General features: G+C 41.3%; 2 protein-coding genes across 7 annotated transcripts in view; one reads left to right on the forward strand and one right to left on the reverse strand.

Moving 5' to 3' along the window:
- Nucleotides 1-13449, forward strand: part of NDUFAF5 (NADH:ubiquinone oxidoreductase complex assembly factor 5) — a 33299-nt gene extending 19850 nt beyond the window's left edge. For 3 of the 5 annotated variants that reach the window (XM_082359171.1, XM_082359169.1, XM_082359172.1), the window contains 3 exons: nucleotides 12647-12730; nucleotides 13077-13159; nucleotides 13338-13449. In XM_082359171.1, the coding sequence (XP_082215297.1) occupies nucleotides 12647-12730; nucleotides 13077-13159; nucleotides 13338-13430 (260 nt within the window). In that variant the 3' untranslated portion in view covers nucleotides 13431-13449. Of the gene's footprint in view, nucleotides 1-10554; nucleotides 10652-12646; nucleotides 12731-13076; nucleotides 13160-13337 lie in introns of those variants that run through there. The other 2 variants (XR_014235383.1, XM_082359170.1) reach the window with 2 other exon arrangements.
- A 5144-nt stretch (nucleotides 13450-18593) lies between these two features.
- The window catches only part of SEL1L2 (SEL1L2 adaptor subunit of SYVN1 ubiquitin ligase), a 123581-nt gene continuing 114978 nt past the window's right edge, over nucleotides 18594-27196 (reverse strand). Inside the window, exons 20-21 of one of the 2 annotated variants that reach the window (XM_082359076.1) lie at nucleotides 25352-25480; nucleotides 18594-25211 (exon numbers count right to left, since the gene is read on the reverse strand). In XM_082359076.1, coding sequence (XP_082215202.1) covers nucleotides 25092-25211; nucleotides 25352-25480 — 249 coding nt within the window. In that variant the 3' untranslated portion in view covers nucleotides 18594-25091. Of the gene's footprint in view, nucleotides 25215-25351; nucleotides 25481-27196 lie in introns of both variants that reach the window. The other variant, XM_082359075.1, reaches the window with a different exon arrangement.

Raw genomic sequence — 27196 nt, forward strand, 5'->3', positions numbered from 1 at the left:
AGGTGGTGGCAGTGGAGATGGAGAGAAGTGAATGGATTCTGGAGATATTTATGAGATAATTGTGACAGTTCTTGCTGATGGATTACACATGGGCCGATGAAGTAGAGAGACATTTCAAACATAGCACTGAGTTTCTGGCTCTCCTAGCCAGATAGATGGTGCCCTTCATTGATAGAGAAACAGTAGAAGATGACCAAGTATGGGCAGGGACAGCTCTTGAGTTCACACTTGGGCATGTTGGGTTGGAAACGCTTTTGAAATAGCTGAAACAAGACGTCAGGTAGGCAGTTGAGTGTGTGGCTGTGTAGCTCAGAGGAGGCAACTGGCCCAGGTAAACATTGTGAGTCATTTGTGAATAGGTGGTGTTGGAAGCAGTAGAGAGGTCATGGCCTGGGAGAAGCTTTGAGGAGCAGCAAGGACACAAACCCAACCTCCCAACCCCGAAGGAGGCGGGGCTGCTGACTGAGGGGAAGGCTGGAGAAGTGGTTTGCTCAGAGGAGAGCCTCAACTTACATCAGTGAGAATTTATGAGGTCTAATTTTTTATCATGCAAATGGCATAGACAGTTTTGATGAATGGGGGAAGCTGAAGGCATCAGAAGTGTGTTCTCTGAAACCAAAACTCTGCTTACCTGGGGGAGCCTTAATCTGTATCTTGAAAAATTGTAAGATGATTTAAAGCAAGTGAATTATAAAAATACATACCTCATGTTTGTTTACAGATTTAATAGTTTTTCATAAGCACTGTTGCACTTGCTTCTCTAATAACCCTCTGGTAACTACTTTACCCCTGTCCTACAAGTCAGAAATATCAGGCCCAAAGAGAACACTTGCCTGTTAGTGGTAGAACTGGGCGCTAAACTCTTGCCTTCTTGACCCCTGTTCTGGCCCCGTCTTGACTGACTCTCCTGCTTCTTGTAGCTGCCCATTTGTAACAAAGTCCATTTTACCCATCATTCAGCCTCCTCTGAGTACGGTGCTTCTGTCAGCTTTATAAGGGGAAAGATATGTAGTCAAAAACTTACTCTTGTAGTCACGCTTTTTTTTTATTAATTGGAGTATAGTTGATTTACAATGTTGTGTTAGTTTCAGGTATACAGCAAAATGAATCAGTTATACGTATACATATATCCACTCTTTTTTTAGCTTCTTTTCCCAAATAGGCCATTACAGAGTATTGAGTAGAGTTCCCTGTGGTATACAGTAGGTCCTTATTATTTTATATATAGTAGTGTGTATATGTCAACCACAATCTCCCAATTTATCCTTCCCCCGCCCTTACCCCATGGTAACCGTAAGTTTGTTTTCTACATCTGTAACTCTATTTCTGTTTTGTAGATAAGTTCATTTGTACCCTTTTTTTAGATTCCACATATAAGGAATATTATATGATATTTGTCTTTCTCTGTCTTACTTCACTCAGTATGACAATCTCTAGGGCCATCCATGTTGCTGCAAATGGCATTATTTCATTCTTTTTTATAACTGAGTAGTATTCCATTATATATATATACCATATCATCTTTATCCATTCCTCTGTTGATGCACATTTAGGTTGCTTCCATGTCCTGGCTATTGGAAATAGTGCAGCAGTGAACACTGGGGTGCATGTATCTTTTCGAATTATGGTTTTCTCCAGATATATGCCCAGGAGTGGAATTGCTGGATCATATGGTAGCTCTATTTTTAGTTTTTTAAGGAACCTCCATACTGCTCTCCATAGTGGTTGTACCCACTTACATTTCCCACCAACAGTGTAGGAGGGTTCCCTTTTTTCCACACCCTCTCTAGCATTTATTGTTTGTAGATTTTTTGATGATGGCCGTTCTGACCGGTGTGAGGTGATACCTCATTGTAGTTTTTATTTGCATTTCTCTAATAATTAGTGATGTTAAACATATTTTCATGTGCCTTTTTTTTAAAAATAAATTTATTTATTTATTTATTTTGGCTGCATTGGGTTTTTTTTTTAACATTTTTATTGGAGTATAATTGCTTTACAATGGTGTGTTAGTTTCTGCTTTATAACAAAGTGAATCAGTTATACGTATACATATATCCCCATATCCCCTCCCTCTTGCGTCTTCCTCCCTCCCACCCTCCCTGTCCCACCCTTCTAGCTGGTCACAAAGCACTGAGCTGATCTCCCTGTGCTATGCAACTGCTTCCCACTAGCTATCTATTTTACATTTGGTAGTGTATATATGTCCATATATACACTACCACTCTCTCACTTTGTTCCAGCTTACCCTTTCCCCTCCCCGTGTCCTCAAGTCCATTCTCTAGTAGGTCTGCGTCTTTATTCCCATCTTGACCCTAGGTTCTTCATGACCATTTTTTTTTTTTTTTAGATTCCATATATATGTGTTAGCATACAGTATTTAACCATCTGTATGTCTTCTTTGGGGAAATGTCTATTTAAATCTGCTGCCCATTTGTTTTAAAATTAATTAATTTATTTATTTTTGGTTGCATTGGGTCTCTGTTGCTGTGTGTGGGCTTTCTCTAGTTGTGGCGAGTGGGGGCTACTCTTCGTTGCATTGCGTGGGCTTCTCATTGAGGTGGCTTCTCGTTGTGGAGCACAGGCTTTAGGTGCACGAGCTTCAATAGTTGTGGCACACAGGCTCAGTAATTGTGGCGCCCAGGCTTAGTTGCTCCGTGGCATGTGAGATCTTCCTGGACCAGGGCTCGAACCCATGTCCCTTGTACTGGCAGGCGGATTCTCAACCAACCACTGTGCCAGCAGGGAAGCCCTTCTGCCCATTTTTTGATTGTGTTTTTTGTTTTTTCTGATATTGAGCTGCATGAGCTGTTTATGTATTTTGGAGATTAATCCCTTGTCAGCTGCTTCGTTTCCAAATATTTTCTCCCATTCTGAGGGTTGTCTTTTCATTTTGTTTATGGTTTCCTTTGCTGTGCAAAAGATTTTAAGTCACTCTTCACTCATTCTAGTTTAATCAGGGATTGGCAGCCTTAACATGCATGCCCAAGGTGACGGGGGACCAATAATAAATCACACAGCCCCTCCTGAGCTGCACTTGGCTCCTCCTAATGTAATCACGGAGACCCTTCATCCGAAGGCTTGAGAGGTGGTGATAGGCTGATGATTTATCATTCAGACTCTACTGACAAAAATATTTTTCAAATACAGCATTTAGTTTTGTTCTGCTATGTAATAAATGCTGTGCTCATGATTCATTTAAAGAAAGAAAAGAGAAAGAGACTAGAAATTAGACATATCAGATGGAAAAAGTTACTGCCCAGTGATTTAAAAGTACAGAACTTATTCTGTTCTAGGTGCAATTCTGTGAGGTTTCCTAATATCCTAATTTTACAGATGAGCAAATTGAAACATCGAGAAGTTGAGTGTCTTGTCCATGGTCACACTTAATCTGGAATTAAGTGATTAAGTCCTGCATACTTGATCTTTGTGCATTTTTTCCCACTGAAATTAGCATAGATGTTCAGTAAAATGCACTAATCTTAACTGTACAGCTACTCGTATTTTTAAGTACTATATAAACCACAGACTAGAACATTTCCAGCCCCTAGAAGGTTGCCTCATGCCCCTTTCCAGTTGATAACTCCCCTTCCCTTAAGGGTTTTAATCGGTCATGTATTTTAAGGAACTGTTGTCTAATATTTACCTTTAAGAGGCTTTGCCAGTGCTTCTCTTATTTTTACTGTAAAGTCTTTTACACAAATCATGTGCTTAGTTTTTAATGTCTCTTATTCTTTTTTCTTTTTTAACATCTTTATTGGAGTATAGTTGCTTTACACTGGTGTGTTAGTTTCTGCTTTATAACAAAGTGAATCAGCTATACATATACGTATATCCCCATATCTCCTCCCTCTTGCGTCTCCCTCCCACCCTCCCTATCCCACCCCTCTAGGTGGTCACAAAGCACCGAGCTGATCTCCCTGTGCTATGCGGCTGCTTCCCACTAGCTATCTATTTTACGTTTGGTAGTGTATATATGTCCAAGCCACTCTCTCACTTTGTCCCAGCTTACCCTTCCCCCTCCTCGTGTCCTCAAGTCCATTCTCTATGTCTGCGTCTTTATTTCTGTCCTACCCCTAGGTTCTTCAGAACCTTTTTTTCGATTCCATATATATGTGTTAACATACAGTACTTGTTTTCTCTTTCTGACTTACTTTGCTCTGTAGGACAGAATCTAGGTCCGTCCACCTCACTACAAATAACTCAATTTCGTTTCATTTTATAGCTCAGTAATATTCCATTCTATATATGTGCCACATCTTCTTTATCCATTCATCTGTCAATGGACACTTAGGTTGCTTCCATGTCCTGGCTATTGTAAATAGAGCTGCAATGAACATTGTGGTACATGACTCTTTTTGAATTATGGTTTTCTCAGATAATATGCCCAGTAGTGGGATTGCTGGGTCGTATGGTAGTTCTATTTTTAGTTTTTTAAGGAACCTCCATACTGTTCTCCATAGTGGCTGTATCAATTTACATTCCCACCAACAATGCAAGAGGGTTCCCTTTTCTCCACACCCTCTCCAGCATTTATTGTTTGTAGATTTTTTGATGATGGCCATTCTGACTGGTGTGAGGTGATACCTCGTAGTTTTGATTTGCATTTCTCTAATGATTAGTGATGTTGAGCATCCTTTCATGTGTGTGTTGGCAATCTGTATATCTTCCTTGGGGAAATGTCTGTTTAGGTCTTCTGCCCATTTTTGGATTGGGTTCTTTGTTTTTTTGATATTGAGCTGCATGAGCTGCTTATATATTTTGGAGATTAATACTTTGTCAGTTGTTTCATTTGCAAATATTTTCTCCCATTCTGAGGGTTGTCTTTTCATCTTGTTTATGGTTTCCTTTGCTGTGCCAAAGCTTTTAAGTTTCATTAGGTCCCATTTGTTTATTTTTGTTTTTATTTCCATTTCTCTAGGAGGTGGGTCAAAAAGGATCTTGCTGTGATTTGTGTCATAGAGTGTTCTGCCTGTGTTTTCCTCTAAGAGTTTTAAAGTGTCTGGCCTTACATTTAGGTCTTTAATCCATTTTGAGTTTATTTTTGTGTATGGTGTTAGGGAGTGCTCTAATTTCATTCTTTTACATGTAGCTGTCCAGTTTTCCCAGTGCCACTTATTGAAGAGGCTGTCTTTTCTCCATTGTGTATTCTTGCCTCCTTTATCAAAAATAAGGTGACCATATGTGCATTGGTTTATCTCTGGGCTTTCTATCCTGTTCCATTGATCTGTATTTTTGGTTTTGTGCCAGTACAATACTGTCTTGAATACTGTAGCTTTGTAGTATAGTCTGAAGTCAGGAAGCCTGATTTCTCCAGCTCCGTTTTTCTTTCTCAAGATTGCTTTGGCTATTCGGGGTCTTTTGTGTTCCCATACAAATTGTGAAATTTTTTGTTCTAGTTCTGTGAAAAATGCCATTGGTAGTTTGATAGAGATTGCTTTGAATTTATAGATTGCTTTAGGTAGTATAGTCATTTTCACAATGTTGATTCTTCCGATCCAAGAACATGGTATATCTCTACATCTGTTTGTATCATCTTTAATTTCTTTCACCACTGTCTTATAGTTTTCTGCATATAGGTCTTTTGTCTCCTTAGGTAGGTTTATTCCTAGATATTTTATTCTTTTTGTTGCAATGGTAAATGGAGTGTTTCCTTAATTTCTCTTTCAGGTTTTTCATCATTAGTGTATAGGAATGCAAGATATTTCTGTGCATTAATTTTGTATCCTGCTACTTTACCAAATTCATTGATTAGCTCTAGTAGTTTTCTGGTAGCATCTTTAGGATTCTCTGTGTATAGTATCATATCATCTGCAAACAGTGACAGCTTTACTTCTTCTTTTCCGATTTGGATTCCTTTTATTTCTTTTTCCTCTCTGATTGCTGTGGGTAAAACTTCCAAAACTGTTGAATAACAGTGGTGAGAGTGGACAACCTTGTCTTGTTCCTGATCTTAGAGGAAATGGTTTCAGTTTTTCACCATTGAGAACGATGTTGGCTGTGGGTTTGTCATATATGGCCTTTTTATGTTGAGGTAAGTTCCCTTTATGCCTACTTTCTGGAGGGTATTTATCATAAATCAGTGTTGAATTTTGTCGAAAGGTTTTTCTGCATCTATCGAGATGATCATATGGTTTTTCTCCTTCAATTTGTTAATATGGTGTATCACAATGATTGATTTGCATATATTGAAGAATGCTTGCATTCCTGGGATAAACCCCACTTGATCATGGTGTATGATCCTTTTAATGTGCTGTTGGATTCTGTTGGCTCGTATTTTGTTGAGGATTTTTGCATCTATGTTCAGTGATACTGGCCTGTAGTTTTCTTTATTTGTGACATCTTTGTCTGGTTATAGTATCAGGGTGATGGTGGTCTCATAGAAAGAGTTTGGGAGTGTTCCTCCCTCTGCTATTATTTGGAGGAGTTTGAGAAGGATAGGTGTTAGCTCTTCTCTAAATGTTTGATAGAATTCGCCTGTGAAGCCATCTGGTCCAGGGCTTTTGTTTGTTGGAAGATTTTTAATCACAATCTCAATTTTACTGCTTGTGATTGGTCTGTTTATATTTTCTATTTCTTCCTGGTTCAGTCTCGGAAGGTTGTGCTTTTCTAAGAATGTGTCCATTTTTTTCCAGGTTTTCCATTTTATTGGCATATAGTTGCTTGTAGTAATCTCTCATGATCGTTTGTATTTCTGCAGTGTCAGTTGTTACTTCTCCTTTTTCATTTCTAATTCTATTGATTTGAGTCTTCTCTCTCTTTTTCTTGATAAGTCTGGCTAATGGTTTATCAATTTTGTTTATCTTCTCAAAGAACCAGCTTTTAGTTTTGTTGATCTTTGCTATCGTTTCCTTCATTTCTTTTTCATTTATTTCTGATCTGATCTTTATGATTTCTTTCCTTCTGCTAACTTTGGGGTTTTCTTGTTCTTCTTTCTCTAATTGCTTTAGGTGTAAGGTTAGGTTGTTTATTTGAGATGTTTCTTGTTTCTTGAGGTAGGATTGTATTGCCGTAAACTTCCCTCTTAGAACTGCTTTTGCTGCATCCCATATATTTTGGGTGGTCATGATTTCATTGTCATTTGTTTCTAGGTATTTTTTGATTTCCTCTTTGATTTCTTCAGTGATCTCTTGGTTATTTAGTAGTGTATTGTTTGGCCTCCATGTGTTTGTATTTTTAACAGGTATTTTCCTGTACTTGATATCTAGTCTCATAGCGTTGTGGTTGGAAAAGATACTTGATACAATTTCAATTTTCTTAAATTTACCAAGGCTTGATTTGTGACCCAAGATATGATCTATCCTGGAGAATGTTCCATGAGCCCTTGAGAAGAAAGTGTATTCCGTTGTTTTTGGATGGAATGTCCTATAAATATCAATTAAGTCCATCTTGTTTAATGTATCAGCTAAAGCTTGTGTTTCCTTATTTATTTTCATTTTGGATGATCTGTCCATTGGTGAAAGTGGGATTTTAAAATCCCCTACTATGATTGTGTTACTGTCTATTTCCCCTTTTATGGCTGTTAGCATTGGCCTTAATTATTGAGGTGCTCCTGTGTTGGGTGCATAAATACTTACAATTGTTATATCTTCTTCCTGGATTGATCCCTTGATCATTATGTAGTGTCCTTCTTTGTCTGTTGTAGTAGTCTTTATTTTAAAATCTATTTTGTCTGATATGAGAATTGCTACTCCAGCTTTCTTTTGTTTTCCATTTGCATGGAATATCTTTTTCCATCCCCTCACTTTCAGTCTGTATGTGTCCCTAGGTCTGAAGTGGGTCTCTTGTAGACAGCATATATACAGGTCTTGTTTTTGTATCCATTCAGCCAGTCTATGTCTTTTGGTTGGAGCATTTAATCCATTTACATTTAAGGTAATAATTGATATGTATGTTCCTATTACCATTTTCTTAATTGTTTGGGGTTTGTTATTGTAGGTCTTTTCCTTCTCTTGTGTTTCCTGCCTGGAGAAGTTCCTTTAGCATTTGTTGTAAAGCTGGTTTGGTGGTGCTGAATTCTCTTAGCTTTTGCTTGTCTGTAAAGGTTTTAATTTCTCTGTTGAATCTGAATGAGATCCTTGCTGGGTAGAGTAATCTTGGTTGTAGGTTTTTCCCTTTCATCACTTTAAATATGCCCTGCCACTCCCTTCTGGCTTGCAGAGTTTCTGCTGAAAGATCAGCTGTTAACCTTATGGGGATTCCCTTGTATGTTATTTGTTGCTTTTCCCTTGCTGCTTTTAATATTTTTGCTTTGTATTTAATTTTTGATAGTTCGATTCATATGTGTCTTGGCATGTTTCTCCTTGGATTTATCCTGTATGGGACTCTCTGTGCTTCCTGGAGTTGATTGACTATTTCCTTTCCCATATTAGGGAAGTTTTCAACTATAATCTCTTCAAATATTTTCTCAGTCCCCTTTTCTTTTTTTCTTCTGGGACCCCTATAATTCGAATGTTGGTGTGTTTAATATTTTCCCAGAGGTCTCTAAGACTGTCCTCAATTCTCTTCATTCTTTTTTCTTTATTCTGCTCTGCGGTAGTTATTTCCATTTTTTTATCTTCCAGGTCACTTATCCGTTCTTCTGCCTCAGTTATTCTGCTATTGATTCCTTCTAGAGAATTTTTAATTTCATTTATTGTGTTGTTCATCATTGTTTGTTTGCTCTTTAGTTCTTCTATGTCCTTGTTAAACGTTTCTTGTATGTTTTCCATTCTGTTTCCAAGATTTTGAATCATCTTTACTATCATTGCTCTGAATTCTTTTTCAGGTAGACTGCCTATTTCCTCTTCATTTGTTTGGTCTGATGGGTTTTTACCTTCCTCCTTCATCTGCTGTGCATTTCTCTGTCTTCTTATTTTGGTTAACTTACTGTGTTTGGGGTCTCCTTTTCACAGGCTGCAGGTTCGTAGTTCCCATTGTTTTTGTGTCTGCCTCCAGTGGCTAAGGTTGGTTCAGTGGGTTGTGTAGGCTTCCTGGTGGAGGGGACTTGTGGCTGTGTTCTGGTGGATGAGGCTGGATCTTGTCTTTCTGGTGGGCAGGACTGTGTCCAGTGGTGTGTTTTGGGGTGTCTGTGACCTTTTTATGATTTTAGGCCGCCTCTCTGCTGATGGGTGGGGTTGTGTTACTGTCTTGCTAGTTGTTTGGCATCGGATATCCACCCTGTAGCTTGCTGGTCATTGAGTGGAGCTGGGTCTTAGCAATGAGATCGAGATCTCTGGGAGAGCTTTTGCCATTTGATATTACATGGAGCCAGGAGGTCTCTGGTGGACCAATGTCCTGAACTCAGCTCTCTCACCTTAGAGGCACAGGCCTGACACCTGGCCGTAGCACCAAGACCCTGTCAGCCACATGGCTGCTGGTATTGGAGGGTCTCCTGCAGAGGTGGGGGGTGGCTGTGGCTCACCACAGGGACAAGGACACTGACAACAGAAGTTCTGGAAAGTACTCCTTGGCATGAGCCCTCCCAGAGTCTTAATGTCTCTTACTCTGAAGAGGATTAGGATGAATTTATCTAAAGATAAGTTGTAAAAGTGATATTTAACAAAGTTGATATAAATGTTAACTGGTTGATTTAATATTCATTCACTTACCATTTATTGAGCATCTACCATGTGCCAACCACTGAGCCAGTGCTGGAAATAACAGTTCCTGATCTTAGGGAACTTATGCTCCAGAAGAGAAAGAGACACACAGAGATAGGCAGACATATGCTTTTAACTGTAAAGTGAGATAATTCTTTTTAAAAGTGCAGGGAGAAACACAGAGAAAAATCCCTAAATCTGCTTAGGGAATCAAGGATGCTTTTGCAGAAGAAGCAGCATCTAAGCTAAAATGAGTTTTCTAGAAGAATGAAGGGGTGGGTGCACCTTTTGGGGGTTGGGGCCTTGCATTCCAGGCCAAGGAAAAGGCCTGTATAGAATTATGGGGACTCAAGAGGATACGCTCAGCCTTCACTTTCCTAATTGAGAAACTGTACAGTAATTCAGTATTGCTTGAATATGTAGAATGGGAAGATGACGGGAAATGATGCAGGATAGTCCATTAGAGGCTTATCTAGACTTTATCAGGTCAGCCTTGCAGTCTGTTGGGAGAATATTTGTGCAGAGGAGGGACAATCAGATTGATGTGTGAGCAAGCTCACCCTCCAGCATCGTTTATGAGGCATGTTCATGAGGAAGGTAAGACTAGCTAGCATGGTTAACCTCTCTTGTTTTGCATGAGGAGACTGGGCACAGACAGAAGTAACTTGGCCAAGGCGAAGTGTTTAGTAAGTGGTAGAGCCAGGATTTAAGCCCAGTGTAGCAGCCTGACTCAGGTCCTGAAGTGCTAGCCAGTCTCCACTGAAAAGGTCAGAGGCAGCTGACGTAGGAGGAAGAGTGGTCGAGGGGTGAATGCAGGAGGGGAGGAGCTTGGCAGACTTCCAGGGGTGCTGCTCTGCAGACTGGAAGTTGGTGTTACCTTCCAGTTGGTTTTTGGCATTTTACATTGTGTTACACTTTTTTCTCGATGGTTGTGGTGTTTCTCATTTAAGCTGCTATTATTATTAATTCACAGAAGAAAGTCAAGAATGTTGACCTAATTTTACAAAACAAGTTGTATGTCAGCCGATGAATGCATGAAAAGTTTTGGAGGCTTTCACAGTAGTTTTAAGGTAAGTTCAGTTGTTATTTTTTTAGGCAGTACTCAGTATTGTTCCTAGTAAACCATAATAAATTTGACTTTTTTTTAATAATCAGTTGAACTTAACCTTAAAAACACTGTGAGAGTCTTTAACAGCTACCTGCTTCCCAGATTTTCTGTTTATCCCAAAGCCCAGAGCTGGTCAGAAGTCCCAGATGTGTTTCCCAGATGATCTCCAGTAAAGGTCCTCCATGATGCATTATGAAGTTTTATCATTCCATTTTGAAGATGATAAAACTGAGTTTAATAGGGGTTAAGTGACTTTGCCGCAGGTTATGTAAGGGCCAGAACTTGGATTATGATCCCAAAATCTAGACTCTGTGTGCTACATCACACTGCTTCCCCAAGGAGAAGGGAGGTTCTCATGTGAGGGAAGAGTGGGCTTCCCTCGCAGCAGAGTTACTATGCTATGCAGTAGTGCTCTGGAGTTTCTGTATCAGAAAGAGCATTGTGCCTAATAATCTTAATTAGTATATCCTAATACCAGTTATTTAGAAGGCATTTTAGAATTTCTAGCGCATTAACTATATCCATTAAAAAAATTAGGCCTGTTTTCCACTGGTGTTGCCTCTGTCTAATGTGTAAGTCATGGCAATGGGGAGTTAAGCAGGAATGAAAGCACCACGGCCATTATCGGCAATAAACCCTTCCAGTACAAGTTCCAGTTGACCTTTGGTCTCTTGATTCAGTTGATACTCATGATGTGGGAGAATGTTTTTAAATTGGATTATGTAATGGGTCTAAAATGTTAGCATTGGAAGCCTGTAGAGATCATCTAGCCTGGCCAACTTGAGGACCCAGAGAGATGAAACTAAGGTCATGTAGCTACTTCATGACCACAAGAATAAGATCCACCCTCTTCTTCATGGTGATTCATCTACTAGTTTGTATGTCTTTTGTTCTTCATGAATTAGGGCTCTTATACTCACAGGATATGGGACATTGCTTTTCGTGTCGGAGCTTCATTATTTTAGGGAATAATAGGAACCTTTTGGGATTGGAGAGAAGAAGAAGATTAACTTATCCCAGCTAATTTGTTGATTGTTTTTTAATAAGCCCATTGAAAAATTGGGAGATTATTATTTTTAAACTACTAAAGGATACCAACATTGGGAAGTTTATTGGTATCTTTTGTGAAAAACAAAACTAAGAAACCGATTTTTGATCATGTAGCATATAGAGAATAAATGTAAAGGATTTTTACTTTTGAAATTCTTTTAATTTTGCAAACTAGTTTAAAATGTGGTCTTTCAAAGTAATTTCGTTTGACTCTATGCATTAAAAAATATTAAATATATAACATTAATTTTTAGTGAACAATAGACTGACATAATCCTAGCTTTTAGCTGTCAATTTGAAGGAAAGAAATCTAAAAATAAATGTTAAAACATTAAGAAAAGTGCCTCTGAAGAGAATGTACAGAATTGTTTCCTAATCTGGGATCAGTAAAATGTTGTAAAATCTGAAAACACATTGTACTTTTGGTACTCCCTAATGAGTCTTCAAGCCCTCTTCCAAGTTTCACGTTCATACTTACACTTACGGCTTACTTAGAAGGAGTGAGGTGTTGTACCAATGTCCTGTCCTCCTCAAAGAGCAGCTAAAAGGGGCATAAAAATGTGGCATCATTAGAAAGGCCCTTGCCAATGCCTGATGACTCACCTGGAGGGCCAGTCGCCTTGCTTTTGCCCAGCTGGCCTACCACAGCCCATTGCTGCCAGGGAAAGCCTACTTATAGGGTTTGCCTCCTGAAATTCGACTTGTCTTAATATCCAGAAGCTTCAGGTAGTTTTGCTTTAGAGTAACTAGCTATGATCTGAGAGCAAAATGAGATTATTTAGGTTATCTTATGTGACTATTAGGGAAGGGGGACGATGGTTATACCATTGGATGAGATAAGATAAAATCTGTGATGTTGAGCTGCTCAGGGTATTTGCTGTATTATCTCAAACTGCCTGTATTTTAGGGATGGGTGAGAGTAACTGTGCTTGGCATAGAAAAGCCCTCCTGCACCGAGACACGATGCTGGCGGCTGCAGCAGTGTACAGAGGTAAGGAAGCTGGCCGTTCTTCCCAGCCAGGCCCCACTGACCAACTTGTGCCCTGTCATCTTTATCCCCTAAAATTACGTTTTCCTTTCCTGTTAGGGCACCATCAGATTTCTTGTCCTTCCTTTCAAAACGCAGATCCTGTGGCTATGTATCCTTTTTCCCAGCAGCCCTTACTATTTCCTTCCTGTCAGCTTCTCCGTGTGGAGGGTTTTTCACAAGAGGCATTCTCAGAATCCCATGAGTATTCTAATATTCATTTCTCTTTGGAAGACATGACTTTCATTGAGCAGATTTATTTTTCCTACTTGCCTTTTTTTCAGACTCTAACCATGATTTGTCTTTATAGAAATGTACGGAAATGAGGATGGTTCTGTACCTGCCACCTATCAGATCTATTACATGATAGGATGGAAATATCATGATTCACAGGTAATATTACTAAGACAGATCACTTTTCTTAGTGGGTTCATGTTTCCATTTACTTATTATTGTTTATTTACTTAGGGTGGTTTGTTTTTCTTTTAAATATAAGACAGCATTAAGGGGGTTAATTAGGACTATATATTTATCTATTTCTAATATCTTTAATCTTTATCATTATTTTCAGGCGAGACCAGCTAAAAGAGGTTCGGCAACTGTGTCATTTGGAGAGCTAGGAAAAATAAATGATGTTATGTCACAGGGGAAAAAATCACAATAAATATTTTATTCAATATTAACATAGTCCAGACTTTTCATCAGTGATGGGTAACTTTCACGTCTAAAATTATTGCATTTTGAAACAAGAAACAATATATAAGCTATTTACTGTCAGACTTTTCTAATAATTAGAATAGCCTAATACTCATCTATATTTAGTAACGATTTCAGTTTCACATGTTTTCTGTTTTCATATGGATACTGTTATCTAGTAATTTGAGTGCCTTATTTGCAAAGTCAGCCCAAAAGCAAGAAGATATTTCTATGAAAAATCCACAAATATATTAACATACATAAATTCCTGACTTGTTGGAAAAACATTACCCACGCTGACATTTTGTACCTTTTTCTCCTTCTGATCTTGTGTTATTTCTGTGAGAGGACGTTAGCCGTGGAGATGAGGAGAGTGACAAGTTGGTAGATTCTTTCGTGTTCTGGCTCATTTAGAATAAAAATGTAGTCTTTTATAACAACTATTCTAAGATACTTAAGCCAGAATTATTTGTGATACTGTCTTCTTTGCCATGTTCCTCTTTGAAGAGGAACAGAGGCTTATGAACCTCTCTAGAGCTCTTAAGTAGTGTTGTACTTTGGAAGAGTGTTTACCTTTACTGAATCCTTCCTCGCCTTTTTTTTTTTTAAACCATCAGAATTATAATCTTATTTCTTTCTCACCTCCATGATCTGGGTGAGACCCCTATCATTTTATATACTACCTTAGTTAAGAGGAGAACACTTTAAAGAATTACAGAGGCAAAATTACATGTAAAGTATCTGCACAGTGATGAAAAGTGCTGTTTGCTTGATTTTCCTTTGTTGTTTGAGGTCTTTGGCAATATTATTCTAATCCAGGTCCACTGTCCCATTGTCATGATCAAAATGATTTGGAAGCAGTCAAGCTCAGACAGTGTAGAATAGGTGGAAGGAGGTGGTGGTAAGGCAGCCAGAGGAAGCTGGGAAGCACCCAAGAGTGATTACGAGTGTGTTCACCAGTCAGTGCCAGAGCCGTCTGCTGTCCTTTCCATGTAATGGGCGTGGCCCTGCCTCCTCCTCAGCCCTAGGGGAGTTACTGTAGGATTTGCTTCTCTCTGTGTCTCTCCCGCCTGCCTTCCCTCCCTCTGCCGCACGAGCACCAAGCTCTCCCTGAGCCCAGGGCTATGCCTTACGCGGTAGATACTCAGCTCCATTTTGAATCAAATTAAATTACGTGGAAAATGTACCCTTTCATAGGCTAAGTTACAGTTGAAACCCAGAATTTTGTAGGAGAAAAAGAAATTACTGTTCTTGCTCTCTTCAGTTAGGACATTCATTGATATCAGAAATTGGGATACTCTTTGTGGCTTTTTTGTTTTTCATTTTTAATACAAAGGAAAAGAATACCTAGGCAGCAAAATTTGGGGAAGGTTTTTTTTTAGCTTAATTTTCTGACTTGAAAGGAAAGGAAAACAAAAAACTCCTACATATTAAAGTGTAAACTGATGCCTAAGGAAAGGACATATTCCACGGTGTCTGTGTTTCCTAAATGACCCACGTTTATAGGTATTGATATTTGTTTTTGAAGAATGCATGCAGAATTGTTAAGTGGTTATTGCTGAGGACAGGGACTGAGGAACCAGATGTATCTGCACCTGTCCCAGTGTCTGAACGTCTGTTGGGGGTGCAGGAGATGGGCAGAAGCTAGGAGGGAGGCTTGTACTTTGACTTTTTAATCTTTCTGTAAAATTTGAAGTTTCTTACCAAGGATATTAACTTTCATTTATTTCATGCCAACAGAGAATATGTGGGTGGTGGGGTGGAGCTGGGGAGGAATCTACCTTGAGTGATCTCAAAAACAAGGTCCATTGGTTTAAAAAAATAAAGAGGAATTAACACAATGAATTGAGGACACTTATTGTTTAACCTGAGTGACAGTAGTAAAAGTATTTATTTTAATGTGAGTGACAGTAGTAAAAGTATTTATTTTAATGTGAGTGACAGTAGTAAAATTATTTATTTTAATGTGAGTGACAGTAGTAAAATTATTTTTTTTTAGTTAATATCTGCTTGAAGTATCTATTAAGCTTTAATTGTTTGGAACCTTCAGGAAATTAATTTTTCTGAATAGCTGTGTTTTCCAAATGATTAGGGACTCATCCTTTTAAGCCTCAAAATTTTAGAAAATGTCTTATCAAAAATATTTCCAAAATGTGTTACATTTTAAACAGTGTAGAGAACATAACCATTTCTTTATAACTCAACAGTTATTATCACAACTTTTTTTCTTTATAGCTTTATAACATTTTCTTTATAACTTGACAGTTACTATCACAACTTGTACTGCATTGCTTGTTCCTACACTGACTGGCTCCAAGAATGATGTGGTTTGTCTCTTTTCCTGCATTTTTCTTACTTGCTGTCAATCTCAGTGGCCTTACAGAAACGAACTTTCTTGAGTCAGTTCTTCTTGCCCTTTGTGATGTGTAAGATTAGAACTCAGATTGGAAGGTTTCTAGGACGGGGTTTAAGGTAGGAAAGAGGGAGGAGGTTCTGCGAGAAGGACCCTTTTGGAGTAAAATGCATGGGCTTTATTGGTTCCCTTAACAAATCCCCATCGAGACCCATGTGCCGGGCTCCCGACTCTTCTCTGTGCTCTTAGTTGTCAGTCTAACATGGCTTCAGGTGGTGGACCTGGGACATCTGTTGGCTGCTGGGATACTTTTTGGATTATTTCCTGGTTCTTAGCAGTATTCCAGGTTGTTGGCCTAGAGAATTCCAGAAGTGGCGGTATTCATGAAAACTTACATTTTTAAAACAAAGAATTTCTTCAGGATTTGTTGAGATGGAAGCTACCCATAGACACCAAGTTTGTGATATGAATTGTAAAAAGTTACAGCTACAGAAAGGTGTACTTCCTGAAGTAGCTATGAAGCAAGTTTTGTTTTTCAAACCCTTTTAGTACCATTTTTATCCACTAGGTGGAAACAATTACAGTATGGCCTATATTGAAGATATAGTTTTTATAACTCAGTATATATCCCTTAAGTAAGGATGAAATAAAAATATTTAACCATGGATTGGCATCTGTGTAGGAAAGAAATAAACATTAAAAGATATTTGGGGAAAAGAAGAATACTTGGCATAGTGATTATTTTATTCCTTCATAAATTATTATTTTAGCCTCTCTTGCCTAAGAATAAAGTTTTGAGGGTTTTTTTTAGAGGGGGGCTCGAGGTGGGGCGGTTGTTATTGCTGCTGTTAATAATGTGAAGTTTATCTTCAGGAAACTAATAAGCAGACCTGCCCTTCCAGAAATTGGGGTACTTTAATTCTTTGCCTGGATACTTGACAGGTATTTATCTTGCTGGTTTAAAAAAATAAATTTGAAGAAAATGGAAGGTACTGTTGTTAACAAATAGGGAAATAATGCTTTGGCGTCTGTGGTGGTTTTAAAATCTATCCACAGATTCTTTGATACTCTTCCCTCCAAGAGGTGGCGCTTCATTCCCCTCCCTGTGAGTCTGGGCTGAATTCAGTGATTCGCTTCCAACAAATAGAATATGGAAGTGATGGTGTGTCCCTTCTGAGGAGGTAGTAAGAGGCCCGCTTCCTCCTCACTGTGTCTGAGATCACAACCTCGGGGAGAGCCAGTGCCGTTCGTGGGGGGCATCGAGCAGCGCTCGGGAGAGGACGGCGCGGACCTGCCAGCGAGGGAGCCAACCCGGGGGAGATCCTCCAACCCCAGTGTAACTTTCAGGTGACACCTTGACGGCAGTCTCATGACAGACCCTGAGCCAGAGCCACCCAGCTAAGCCACTCCACGTTCCTGACCCACAGAAACTCAGATAATAAATGTCTGTTGTTTAAGCCACTGTGTTTGGAGTAATTTGTTAACACAGCCTTAGATAACTAATATGCTCACTTTGGGAAAAGTTAGGTGCCCAGGGTATGCCAAGTTGTTCCTTGAAGTATAGAACATATTCTGCTTACTTGAAATTGTATAAAGTCAGCATAAATTACCATATTACCTTTGTTCTCAGGGAAAACTGGGCCCGAGATACGCTTACCTTGAGGTTTGAGTCCATGGTATCCCGAAGTAGAACTAACCTTCCAAGGTACATTTAGTAGGCTTCAAATTTCATTTCCTAGGAAGACATATTAGGATCAATTTTCTAGAAACCTGATGGGGCGAGTCCATAATGAAACCAGGGAACATGAGAAGGAAGGCTCTGACCTTGAGAGTTCAGTGAGGTAACGGCAGCTGTGGTTTTCTCAGTCAGTCCCTCCTGCCTCGGCTGTTGAGTTGCTGACAGCTTGTTATCAGGATGGACTGTTGATGCTGCGTGCTGGTTACAGGCTCTCAGGTGAGCACAGTGCTGTGGAAATGGTTAAGGGTTTTTGAAAGCTAGAGTCGATCCTGTCTCGGTCCTGCTGGCCATTGCCAAAACCAGGCAAAGATAAACTGCCTGCACTTTCAAGTCCGGGTGTAATCGGCCGGTTTCCAGACTCCTTGTACGAGAGTGTCGTGTGTGTGCTCAGGACACCCAGTGCTAGTTGTGTCAGAGCCAGCCCTGCAGGAGAACTGTCAGGAGCGGCTCCAGGTCGCAGTGTCGGGAGCCTGGGCCGAGGCTGGGAGTGGGAGACGGCGGGGAGGGCAGGGGCTGGGAGTCGGGGGGCCTGGGTTTAGTCCTGGCCCTACTGGTTCCTGACACGTGGGCCAGCACCATCCCTCTGACCTCAGGATTTTCATCTGTAAAATTGCAGGTTTGGTACTCAATCTCAAAAGAGGTCCCAGGCCTGCCTTCCAAGTAAGTTCCTGAGGGGCTTTTTCAAACGAAATGTTTTTCCACCCTCCTCCCATTGGTTGAGAGTCAAGGCCATCTGGAGCCCCTGTCACTGAGGGGAGCGTGAGACATCCCTCCTCCACGTTATGGTGGGAAATGGCTGTGAGCCATCGAGCAGGATGATTTCAGAAGCATTCAGCTCAACCTGAGGATCTGGGTCCCAACACAGAAGTAGCCAGGATTGCCCTCCCATCCTGGCAACTTCTCAGTCTCCATGTTGACATTTGGGGACTTCTTTTCCCTTCAGTGTTAGCTTTAGATTTCATCTGAAGCCAGCTAAGCTTCTCAACAAAAGCAGCTTCATTTACCCTGTACCAAGGTGCTGTGGCTTGGCAAAGCCCTCCTTTTTTTTTTTTAACATCTTTATTGGAGTATAATTGCTTTACAATGGTGTGTTAGTTTCTGCTTTATAACAAAGTGAATCAGTTATACATATACATATGTTCCCATATCTCTTCCCTCTTGCGTCTGCCTCCCTCCCACCCTCCCTATCCCACCCCTCTAGGTGGTCACAAAGCACCGAGCTGATCTCACTGTGCTATGCGGCTGCTTCCCACTAGCTATCTGTTTTACATTTGGTAGTGTATATATGTCCATGACACTCTCTCACCCTGTCACATCTCACCCCTCCCCCTCCCCATATCCTCAAGTCCATTCTCTAGTAGGTCTGTGTCTTTATTCCCGTCTTGCCACTAGGTTCTTCATGACCTTTTTTTTTTTTTTCCTTAGATTCCATATATATGTGTTAGCATACTGTATTTGTTTTTCTCTTTCTGACTTACTTCACTCTGTATGACAGACTCTAACTCCATCCACCTCATTACAAATACCTCCATTTCATTTCTTTTTATGGCTGAGTAATACTCCATTGTATATATGTGCCACATCTTCTTTATCCATTCATCTGTTGATGGACACTTAGGTTGCTTCCATGTCCTGGCTATTGTAAATAGAGCTGCAATGAACATTTTGGTACATGACTCTTTTTGAATTATGGTTTTCTCAGGGTATATGCCCAGTAGTGGGATTGCTGGGTCGTATGGTAATTCTATTTTTAGTTTTTTAAGGAACCTCCATACTGTTCTCCATAGTGGCTGTGTCAATTTACATTCCCACCAACAGTGCAAGAGTGTTCCCTTTTCTCCACACCCTCTCCAGCATTTATTGTTTCTAGATTTTTTGATGATGGCCATTCTGACCGGTGTGAGATGATATCTCATTGTAGTTTGGATTTGCATTTCTCTAATGATTAATGATGTTGAGCATTCTTTCATGTGTTTGTTGGCAATCTGTATATCTTCTTTGGAGAAATGTCTATTTAGATCTTCTGCCCATTTTTGGATTGGGTTGTTCGTTTTTTTGTTATTGAGCTGCATGAGCTGCTTGTAAATTTTGGAGATTAATCCTTTGTCAGTTAAAGCCCTCCTTTTAAAACAATGTGTCTTATGCTCCTGCCAGGCAGTGTGCTGAGCCTTTGATAAGCATTCTCAATTCTCATTTCATCAGCACAGTTCCCTATCGAGTAGATACTAGTTCTACTGTCCCCATCTTTCAGATGAAGAAACAAGTTCACAGAGGTTGTGACTTCTCCGAGGTCACATACACAGCAGAGCCAATATGTGACTTCAGTCTTGTATGGGACAAAGCACTTAATTTTATCACGCTGCCTTCTTTTGGAGGTCAGAGCCTTCTGTGTGAGAGACCACTCTTTTTTCTCCATGTCTCCACTCCCCCCATAAACATAACATCCCAACCCGCATATTGGGACCAGGCAGGTGACTCCATCCTCTTAACACATGCTCAGCCCTGTGCTGGGATCTGCCCCTGTGGAACCGCCTGCCTTCCAAACTCTTCCAGGTCCCTTCCACTCTCAGCTCAGTCAGTTATCCAGCTCAACTTAATCTTGCCTTCTTGTCCCAGGCCATCCTGAACTTTCGTGAGTTCCATCTCCGTTAGCACTTTATACGATGTTTTCTGTCCACAAGTTCTGCCTTTCAGCTAAGTGTTCAACCCCTTGAGCAGTGCCACTGCTATGACCAGGGTTCTGTCAGCCGCAGAGACGGCCCAGACGGACTTGCTGCCAGGCAGACAATGGGGATCCCCGTGAGCACATCAAGCAGCAGGACGCTGGAAAGACAGGCAGCGGGCCCCGGACACATTCAGCTTCAAATTCCAGGGATCAGCCACTTGGTTGGGATTCCAGGCTAAGCTCTTATCCCGGTGGAATCTGGGTATCAAGCACAGCAGGTGGACACGGATAGCAGGGGGCAGGTGGACTGGAGACAGGCAAGGGCTTCGTCCTGGAGAATAAGATGAGAACCGTAATGTGAGGTCGCATCAAGGCCTACATCAGGGATGACTGGGCCTTATATTGTGGGATGGTAGGTCTCCAGTCCAGGCAAGATGTCCAGCTGTCATTAGATACCAGGGTGGCCCGGTAGCGTGATCAGCACGACTTCTGGAATCAGACCTGCCTGTTGAATCCCCTTTCTACCACTAACTGGCTTACCTAGTGTGAGTTACTCAACTGCTGACATGCGCCATTCCTAGACGCATTAGTACGTTGCCCAGCAGAGCGTAAATGCCCTTCCCAAAGGCTTGGAAAACCAAGCTCATAAGATGACTTACATGTCTGGTGCAGTAGCCCTCAGATTACAGAGTGCTGTTAATAGGTGCTACAAAAGAAGGTAGCTGTTAGAGCAGGGGGAGAGGAAGAGTTTCCGGAGGTAAATATGGTTGGAAAAGCTGGGTCAAACAAAATTAAATGGATATCATCTCCTGTAAGACTTCTCAGAATCTTTAATGTGCTCGTGTTGTTGTGACTCTCCCAGAGGAGTCTATATTTTATGGCATCTTCCAGACTTAATGACCCAATAACCGTTTTATCAAGGAGCACCCTGCAAGACTTTGAACATGTTTTGGGAAACATTAGCCTAGCACAGTGCCTGGCATTGTGAAGGCTTGTTAAATAATTTGAATAGTTGCAGGAAAACTTAACATTCAGTTATCTTGCAAAAGTTGTTTATGAACTTTCTCAAGGCAATCCAGTGCAGTGGTTAAAAGCATGGACTCTGGACCTGGTCCTCCTGGCTGTGTGGCTTTGGACAAGTTACTTGACCCCAGCTTCCTCTTCTGGAAAAGAGAGAAGATGATACAGTATCCTCCTGGGAAGGTAGTTGTAAAGCTCTAATGAGTTAATAATACATTTGGTTAGAAAAGTGCCTGGCACATTATAAGCATGATATGTTAGCTATTATTTTCCTAGACAGAATGAATTTTAGAGAAGCTTTCAAGAACAAAGTATTGACTGCTGTTGTGATGCCAGCTTACCATTTGTCCTACATAAAATCCCTCTTGCTCACACAAGAAGATTGATTAATAAACAGATGCCACTTAACGTCACTATCCCATTTTAAAAAAGAATAAGTCATAGGACCTCAGACAGCTGTTTTGCCTCTATGGCAAAATCCAAATCTCAAATATAAGAGATTTGCTCTAATATTCTATTAGGTGAAGATGGAATATTCTTTTTTTCCAGAGGCGCTTTATCTTTACCTAGAAATTATTTTCTGATTACTAAAACACAAATTAGGATAACTCATTTCACAAGCACACACCACAAAAAATGTTTCCATATCAAAACACAGGTACCAATGCTGGATGAAATTAATTAGGTGGCAGGAAAAAAAAGAACAAAAGCTAAGAATTGGAATAATCTCACAGCCTAAAAAGTAATTCTATTCTTGCCACACATGGAAAGATTTTAAGGCGTTTTTCTGTTATAGATCTTAATGTTATACCTGAGAGGCTGGATTGGAATTATAAAACTTTTGAGGTGTAAGACATCAGAGAAATCTTTCTTATTTTGCAGTTCAGGAATCCGAGTGACAGAGAGACTGATATGCCTGAGGTCATTAGCTGGTTCTGGAGGACAGGCCTGGAACATAGATATTCCAGAGTCTTGTCCAGCACCCTGCAGCAGGCCTGATGTCACTCATGCAACCCCAGCAGAGCTAAGGCCCAGCCACTGCACCCACCCTGCAGGAGGTACATTTGTGAACGTCCCTGGCACAGCTCTCCATCCAAGGGTCTTCGGTACTGAGTCTTTTGCAAAACCCAGAGTCACCCCCTTACACTGAATTTGTTTAGAGCACATTTCAGTATTGCGGGTTACGGTAGACCTCAACCTGTGCTCTGCTGCCTGGCTCCCACCCGCAGAGATTCTGGTTTAATTTGGCATCGGGAGTTTTAAAAGGTATAGAGCCCGCTCCAGAGCATCAGTTTTCCTGAGGAGAGAAAACTGTATGAATCACAGATAAACTCCATTTTAACCTCCCTTGCGTTGTAGTCGGGAACTCTGAAGGACCAGCTGCTGTGCTAGTTATAAAAACATGAGTCATTGTGCACTTCGTGACGAGCTTGTGTTGAGAAGGGGGGGGTTGGACCAGGTTGGGTGTGAGGAAGGTGGGTGTGGGCTAGTTGGTCATCCAGTGCTAATTGAGCACCTACTATATCTGAGGCCCTGGATACCTAGAGATGAGAAGGCCTAGCCCCCGCCCTCACAGGGCTCGCAGCTGGGCTGGCTGGAGACCACGGGGAAGCTGACACGGTGTATTTTCTTGCAACCAAAAGTACTCTGATTGAGACACTTATGTGAAGGCGCTGTGCAAAACAGTGCACGGTGACCAGTGGTCAATCACCGCAAAGCCGCCCAGGCGCGGGCAGGTGCACAGTCCGTGCGCCGCGGTGGTGGGAGCTGCTACAGCGGAGGCTCTGGAGCAGAGGCCCAGAAACAGACGTTTGAATGATTCAAACACCCTAAACCAACCACTCGCGCTTTCAAAGCCTGTGGCTCACATTTACTTGGAACAACGAGCTGAAACGGGAAATGGATGAGCTCACGCTGCCCTTGCTCCTGTATTTCAGGCAGTGTTCTACTCTACACAGCAAGCCGCAGAGTCTCTCTTTCTACCCCGCCTGCAGCTATTTTCACAAGCTTTACCTCCTAGGAGCTCATCTTTCACCCAGTCTTGGAACCGGGGCTCACCTTCCACGCTCCCCTCTTTGCACTTATCCTGTCTCTGATGTGCTTACATTCCAGACACATGAGAGCCATAACTGCACGGCCCTCCTGTCCGTTAGGCTCTGACCTGAGGTTTGCATGCCTGCTCCTTCCTTTCACATTTGTGAATGGGGCTTTTATCATTCCTTTGGGACTGGAACTCTCTAGTAAGTTAGGGATTGTGTCAGGAAATTGTAAACACTCGGACCTCAGACAAGCCTGGATAGTCAACGGCCAGGTAAATGACTGTGGCTAGTATGTGTGTGTACAATGTTTACAAAGCACTTGTGAAGTCAGGCTCATTGAAATTGCAAAAATCTCCAGTCAGGTAGGAATTAATCCTATGTTATGGAGGAAAAACAGGTTTGGATAAATTATGCCCAAAGTCATAGAGCTACTAAGGGAAAGAGCTGTACCTCAAACCCAGGCTTGGTCCCAAATCCATTTCCCTCTCCTTTCTGATCATGGTTGACATTTTTTTTTTTTTTTTTTGGCTGTGCCGCGAGGCTTATGGGATTTTAGTTCCCTGACCAGGGATGGAAGCCGGGCCCTCAGCAGTGAGAGCTCAGAGTCCTAATGACTGGACTGCCAGGGAATTCCCATGATCGACATTATTAATTAACTCTTTTCCTGTCCCTAGTTTGGGTTTTCAAGTAGGCAAGCACAATCTTTTCCTACATAAACACCCAGCATTTTGGCTGCAGAACTAACTGCAGGGCACTGAAACCACATTGAGTGTTATCAACTCAGCTGTCCGCGTATTCCAACCAACATGCCATGAGCTTCTAGAGAATATTACAAGTTACCATTTAAGGAATTTATTCCAGATGCCGGACCCTGTGATAATTCCTTTACATACGTTATCCCATTCATCCTCATACCCGCTCTCTAAGATCTCGAAGATTTTCCCACTTTGCAGATCAGGAAACTGAGGCTCAGTGAAGGTGAGATCCAAGACTGGCCCTTCACATAAGTCATGGGCCTACTGCACTCTTCTCTCCCTGCACTGTCCCCAGCACTGGGCCGCAGCCCTGCTTCACCTGTCAGAGGAGACAAAGAACCGGGCCCTTTAGCCTCTGTCCTAGGAGGCTGGTAACTTCTCCCTTTATGGATACTCCAGAGGGGATTCCACAGGGGTCCAGTGAGGAATGGAAGAGAGAGGTGCAAGCTGTAGAGACCCCAAATGGTGCCGTTCACTGCACAGCTGCTAAGGGAGCTTTGATAGAAGGCCCCCGGCTGAGGAGGCTGAGTCAGTCCCCCTGGCACAGCAATGCCATGAGGAATTTTGGCTCATTGGAGATAGACTGTGGTTCACCAGATCATTCCCATAAGACAAAGCATCTGTTTGTAATTTTTGCCTTTATCACATTCTGAGGGATCTGTGTTCTTGCCCTCCCAAAACTCCCCTTCTCCCGACTTCAGTATGTCTGTAGGAGCCAAGAATCCCATTTGTCCTCTCGAAAGGGGACAGCCTGTCACAACCACATGAAAATGGGTGGTCTTTATCCCTAACTCAGGACTAGATCCCCAGGATGAGCTGTTTGTAAGGAAATCTTAGGTGATCAGTCTCCAGCAATTCCCTCTTCCCCAGGTGGTCACCTCAATTAAGCAGGAGATCTGAAATGGTTTCTCAGAGGATGGGTCCCAACCTTTGTCCATTTTCCATCACAGGCCTATATGGGAAATCAGCAGCAGACTCCTGAGTCTGATGGGGAAATTTTTTATTTAGTGACGATGACTTGAAGTGAACTGGTTCCCGTGAGCAGTGGTGGTCCAGATCCTACAGGTAGCGATTTCTAAGCAAGAAGATCAGCACGGCAACAATTAGGCCAATCACAAATAAATCCCAGTATGGTCCAAGGGTATTGTCCAGTTTCATCCATTTCCATCTCATGGTAAACTGCTGGCAAGAGACATTCTGTCAAAAATAAATCCAAGCCTCCCACTTCATTCAGAACCATCATCTGCCTCTATCCCATCTCCCAAGAGTTGCTCACTGGAGTTTTCAGAGATTTTGGGACCTATTTGAGACAAACTTACATTAAAAAACAGGATATCTCGAAACAAGTGCACAGTTTCTAGTTTCATGAGGGCAAAGAACACAGGTATGTGAGCGTCCGGACTTGTTTTAGCAGCCATATCATATAATCTCCTGGCCAAGCGAACATCCTGGAAAGAGAAGAACAGCCCATACTCATTAGGTACAGATTCTTCAGGAGAAATTAAATGGAAGCCATAGTTTGAAATACAGTAACTTATCTTTGGTAGGCTGAACGCTCTTCCCCCATGGCCCCCACAAGATGCTCATGCCCTAATCCTTGGAACTTGTTAATATGTTATGTTACAATAGCAAAGCGAATTTTGCAAATGTGATTAAGGTTACAAACCTTAAGATAGGAAGATTGTCCTGGATGACCTGGTGGACTCAGTGTCATCACATGAGCCCTTAAACACTGAGTTTTCTCAGAGAGCAGAAGAGAAAGGCAGAGAGATGTAGCAGAGGAGAAGTCAGAGATTCTAGGCATGGGAAGGACTCAACTTGCCCTTGTGGAGGGGCCACACAGATAGGAGAAGGAATGTGGACAGCCAGCAAGGAAATGGGGCCCTCAGTCCTACAAGCTCTAGAAACTGAATTTGGCCGACAACCTGAATAAGCTTGGAAGCAGATTTTTCCCCAGAGCCCTCAGTAAGGAACACAGCCTTGATTTCAGCCTGTGAGACCCTGCAGAGAGGACCCGGTCAAGCTCACCTAGATTTCTCACCTACAGAAACTGTGAGATAAATGTGTGTGGTTTTAAGGCACTGAATTTGTGGTCATTTGTTACAGCAGCCATAGAAAACCAACACAGACTCCAAAAAGCTTTCTTGGATATCTCTGGACCAGACCTTAAGTATAATTCCAATTAAAGGGGCAGGAGAACAGACACTGACCGTACATCTCCCCAAACAAATGGCAATAAAAATAGTGACAAGCATTTAAAATCTCTGCTTTTCTTCCTAGTACTTATCATACCTGAAGTTATGGGATTTGTTTATTCATTGTCTGTCTCCAGGTCCCTGAAGACAAGGGCTTGCACTGCCTGTTCACCCCTGAATTCCCAGTGCTTAATGAAGTGTCAAGCACATGGCAAGTCTTTGATAATACTTATCAAATGAGTGAATAAATGAGGAATGAGCAAATAAACTATTTTGGTTCTCAGGCTGGAATTTGATTCCATAAATGACGTACTATATTTTTAGGAACTTGTTTTTCCCCATTAAATTACGCCATGGTAGATCAAAAATCTTTCATTTTCACCTACTTACGGCTTGTTTTTGTTTGCTTTATATTTGCTTTGTTTTCCCAAACCGAGTAATGAAAAGGCTAAGTAGAATTGCTTTTAAAGGTTGAAGCGCCCTAGGCCAGTGCCAGAATTATACTTTGCTTGGGTGCCTGTGGATTATTTTCAAAAGAAGGGGAAGAAGAGGGATTTTTCACAAATTGTGCTCATCCAGTATCTCTCTGTCTCTCCACTCCATCTCCCAGACCCCCATTACACAGGGTTCAAGAGTTGTGAATCCCTGAGGCCTCCGCTAAACCCATTTCTTGGGTGGTGTCCTCTCAGCTACGTTTTGCTTGTCATTTCTTAAATTTTTCCAAAGCTTCGTGGACTGGTAAATTTATTTGTTTGAGAAAGAGGAATAATGCTTGCTTAAAATCATTAAAATTCAGGAGACTGTTCCAAACAAATCTTCCTGGCAACAGAGAAAATGGATATTATAAAAACTCTAAATTGTGTCTCTAATTCCAACAAATTCAGAGGGTGTTCACTTGAAAGCACCCTACCGATCACAACAGCAGTGTTACCTCCACACGTGACAGGCATATTAACTTGGATGGGACGT

Source organism: Balaenoptera borealis, assembly GCF_965194805.1.
Source record: "Balaenoptera borealis genome assembly, chromosome: 16".
Taxonomy (NCBI): Eukaryota; Metazoa; Chordata; class Mammalia; order Artiodactyla; family Balaenopteridae; genus Balaenoptera; species Balaenoptera borealis.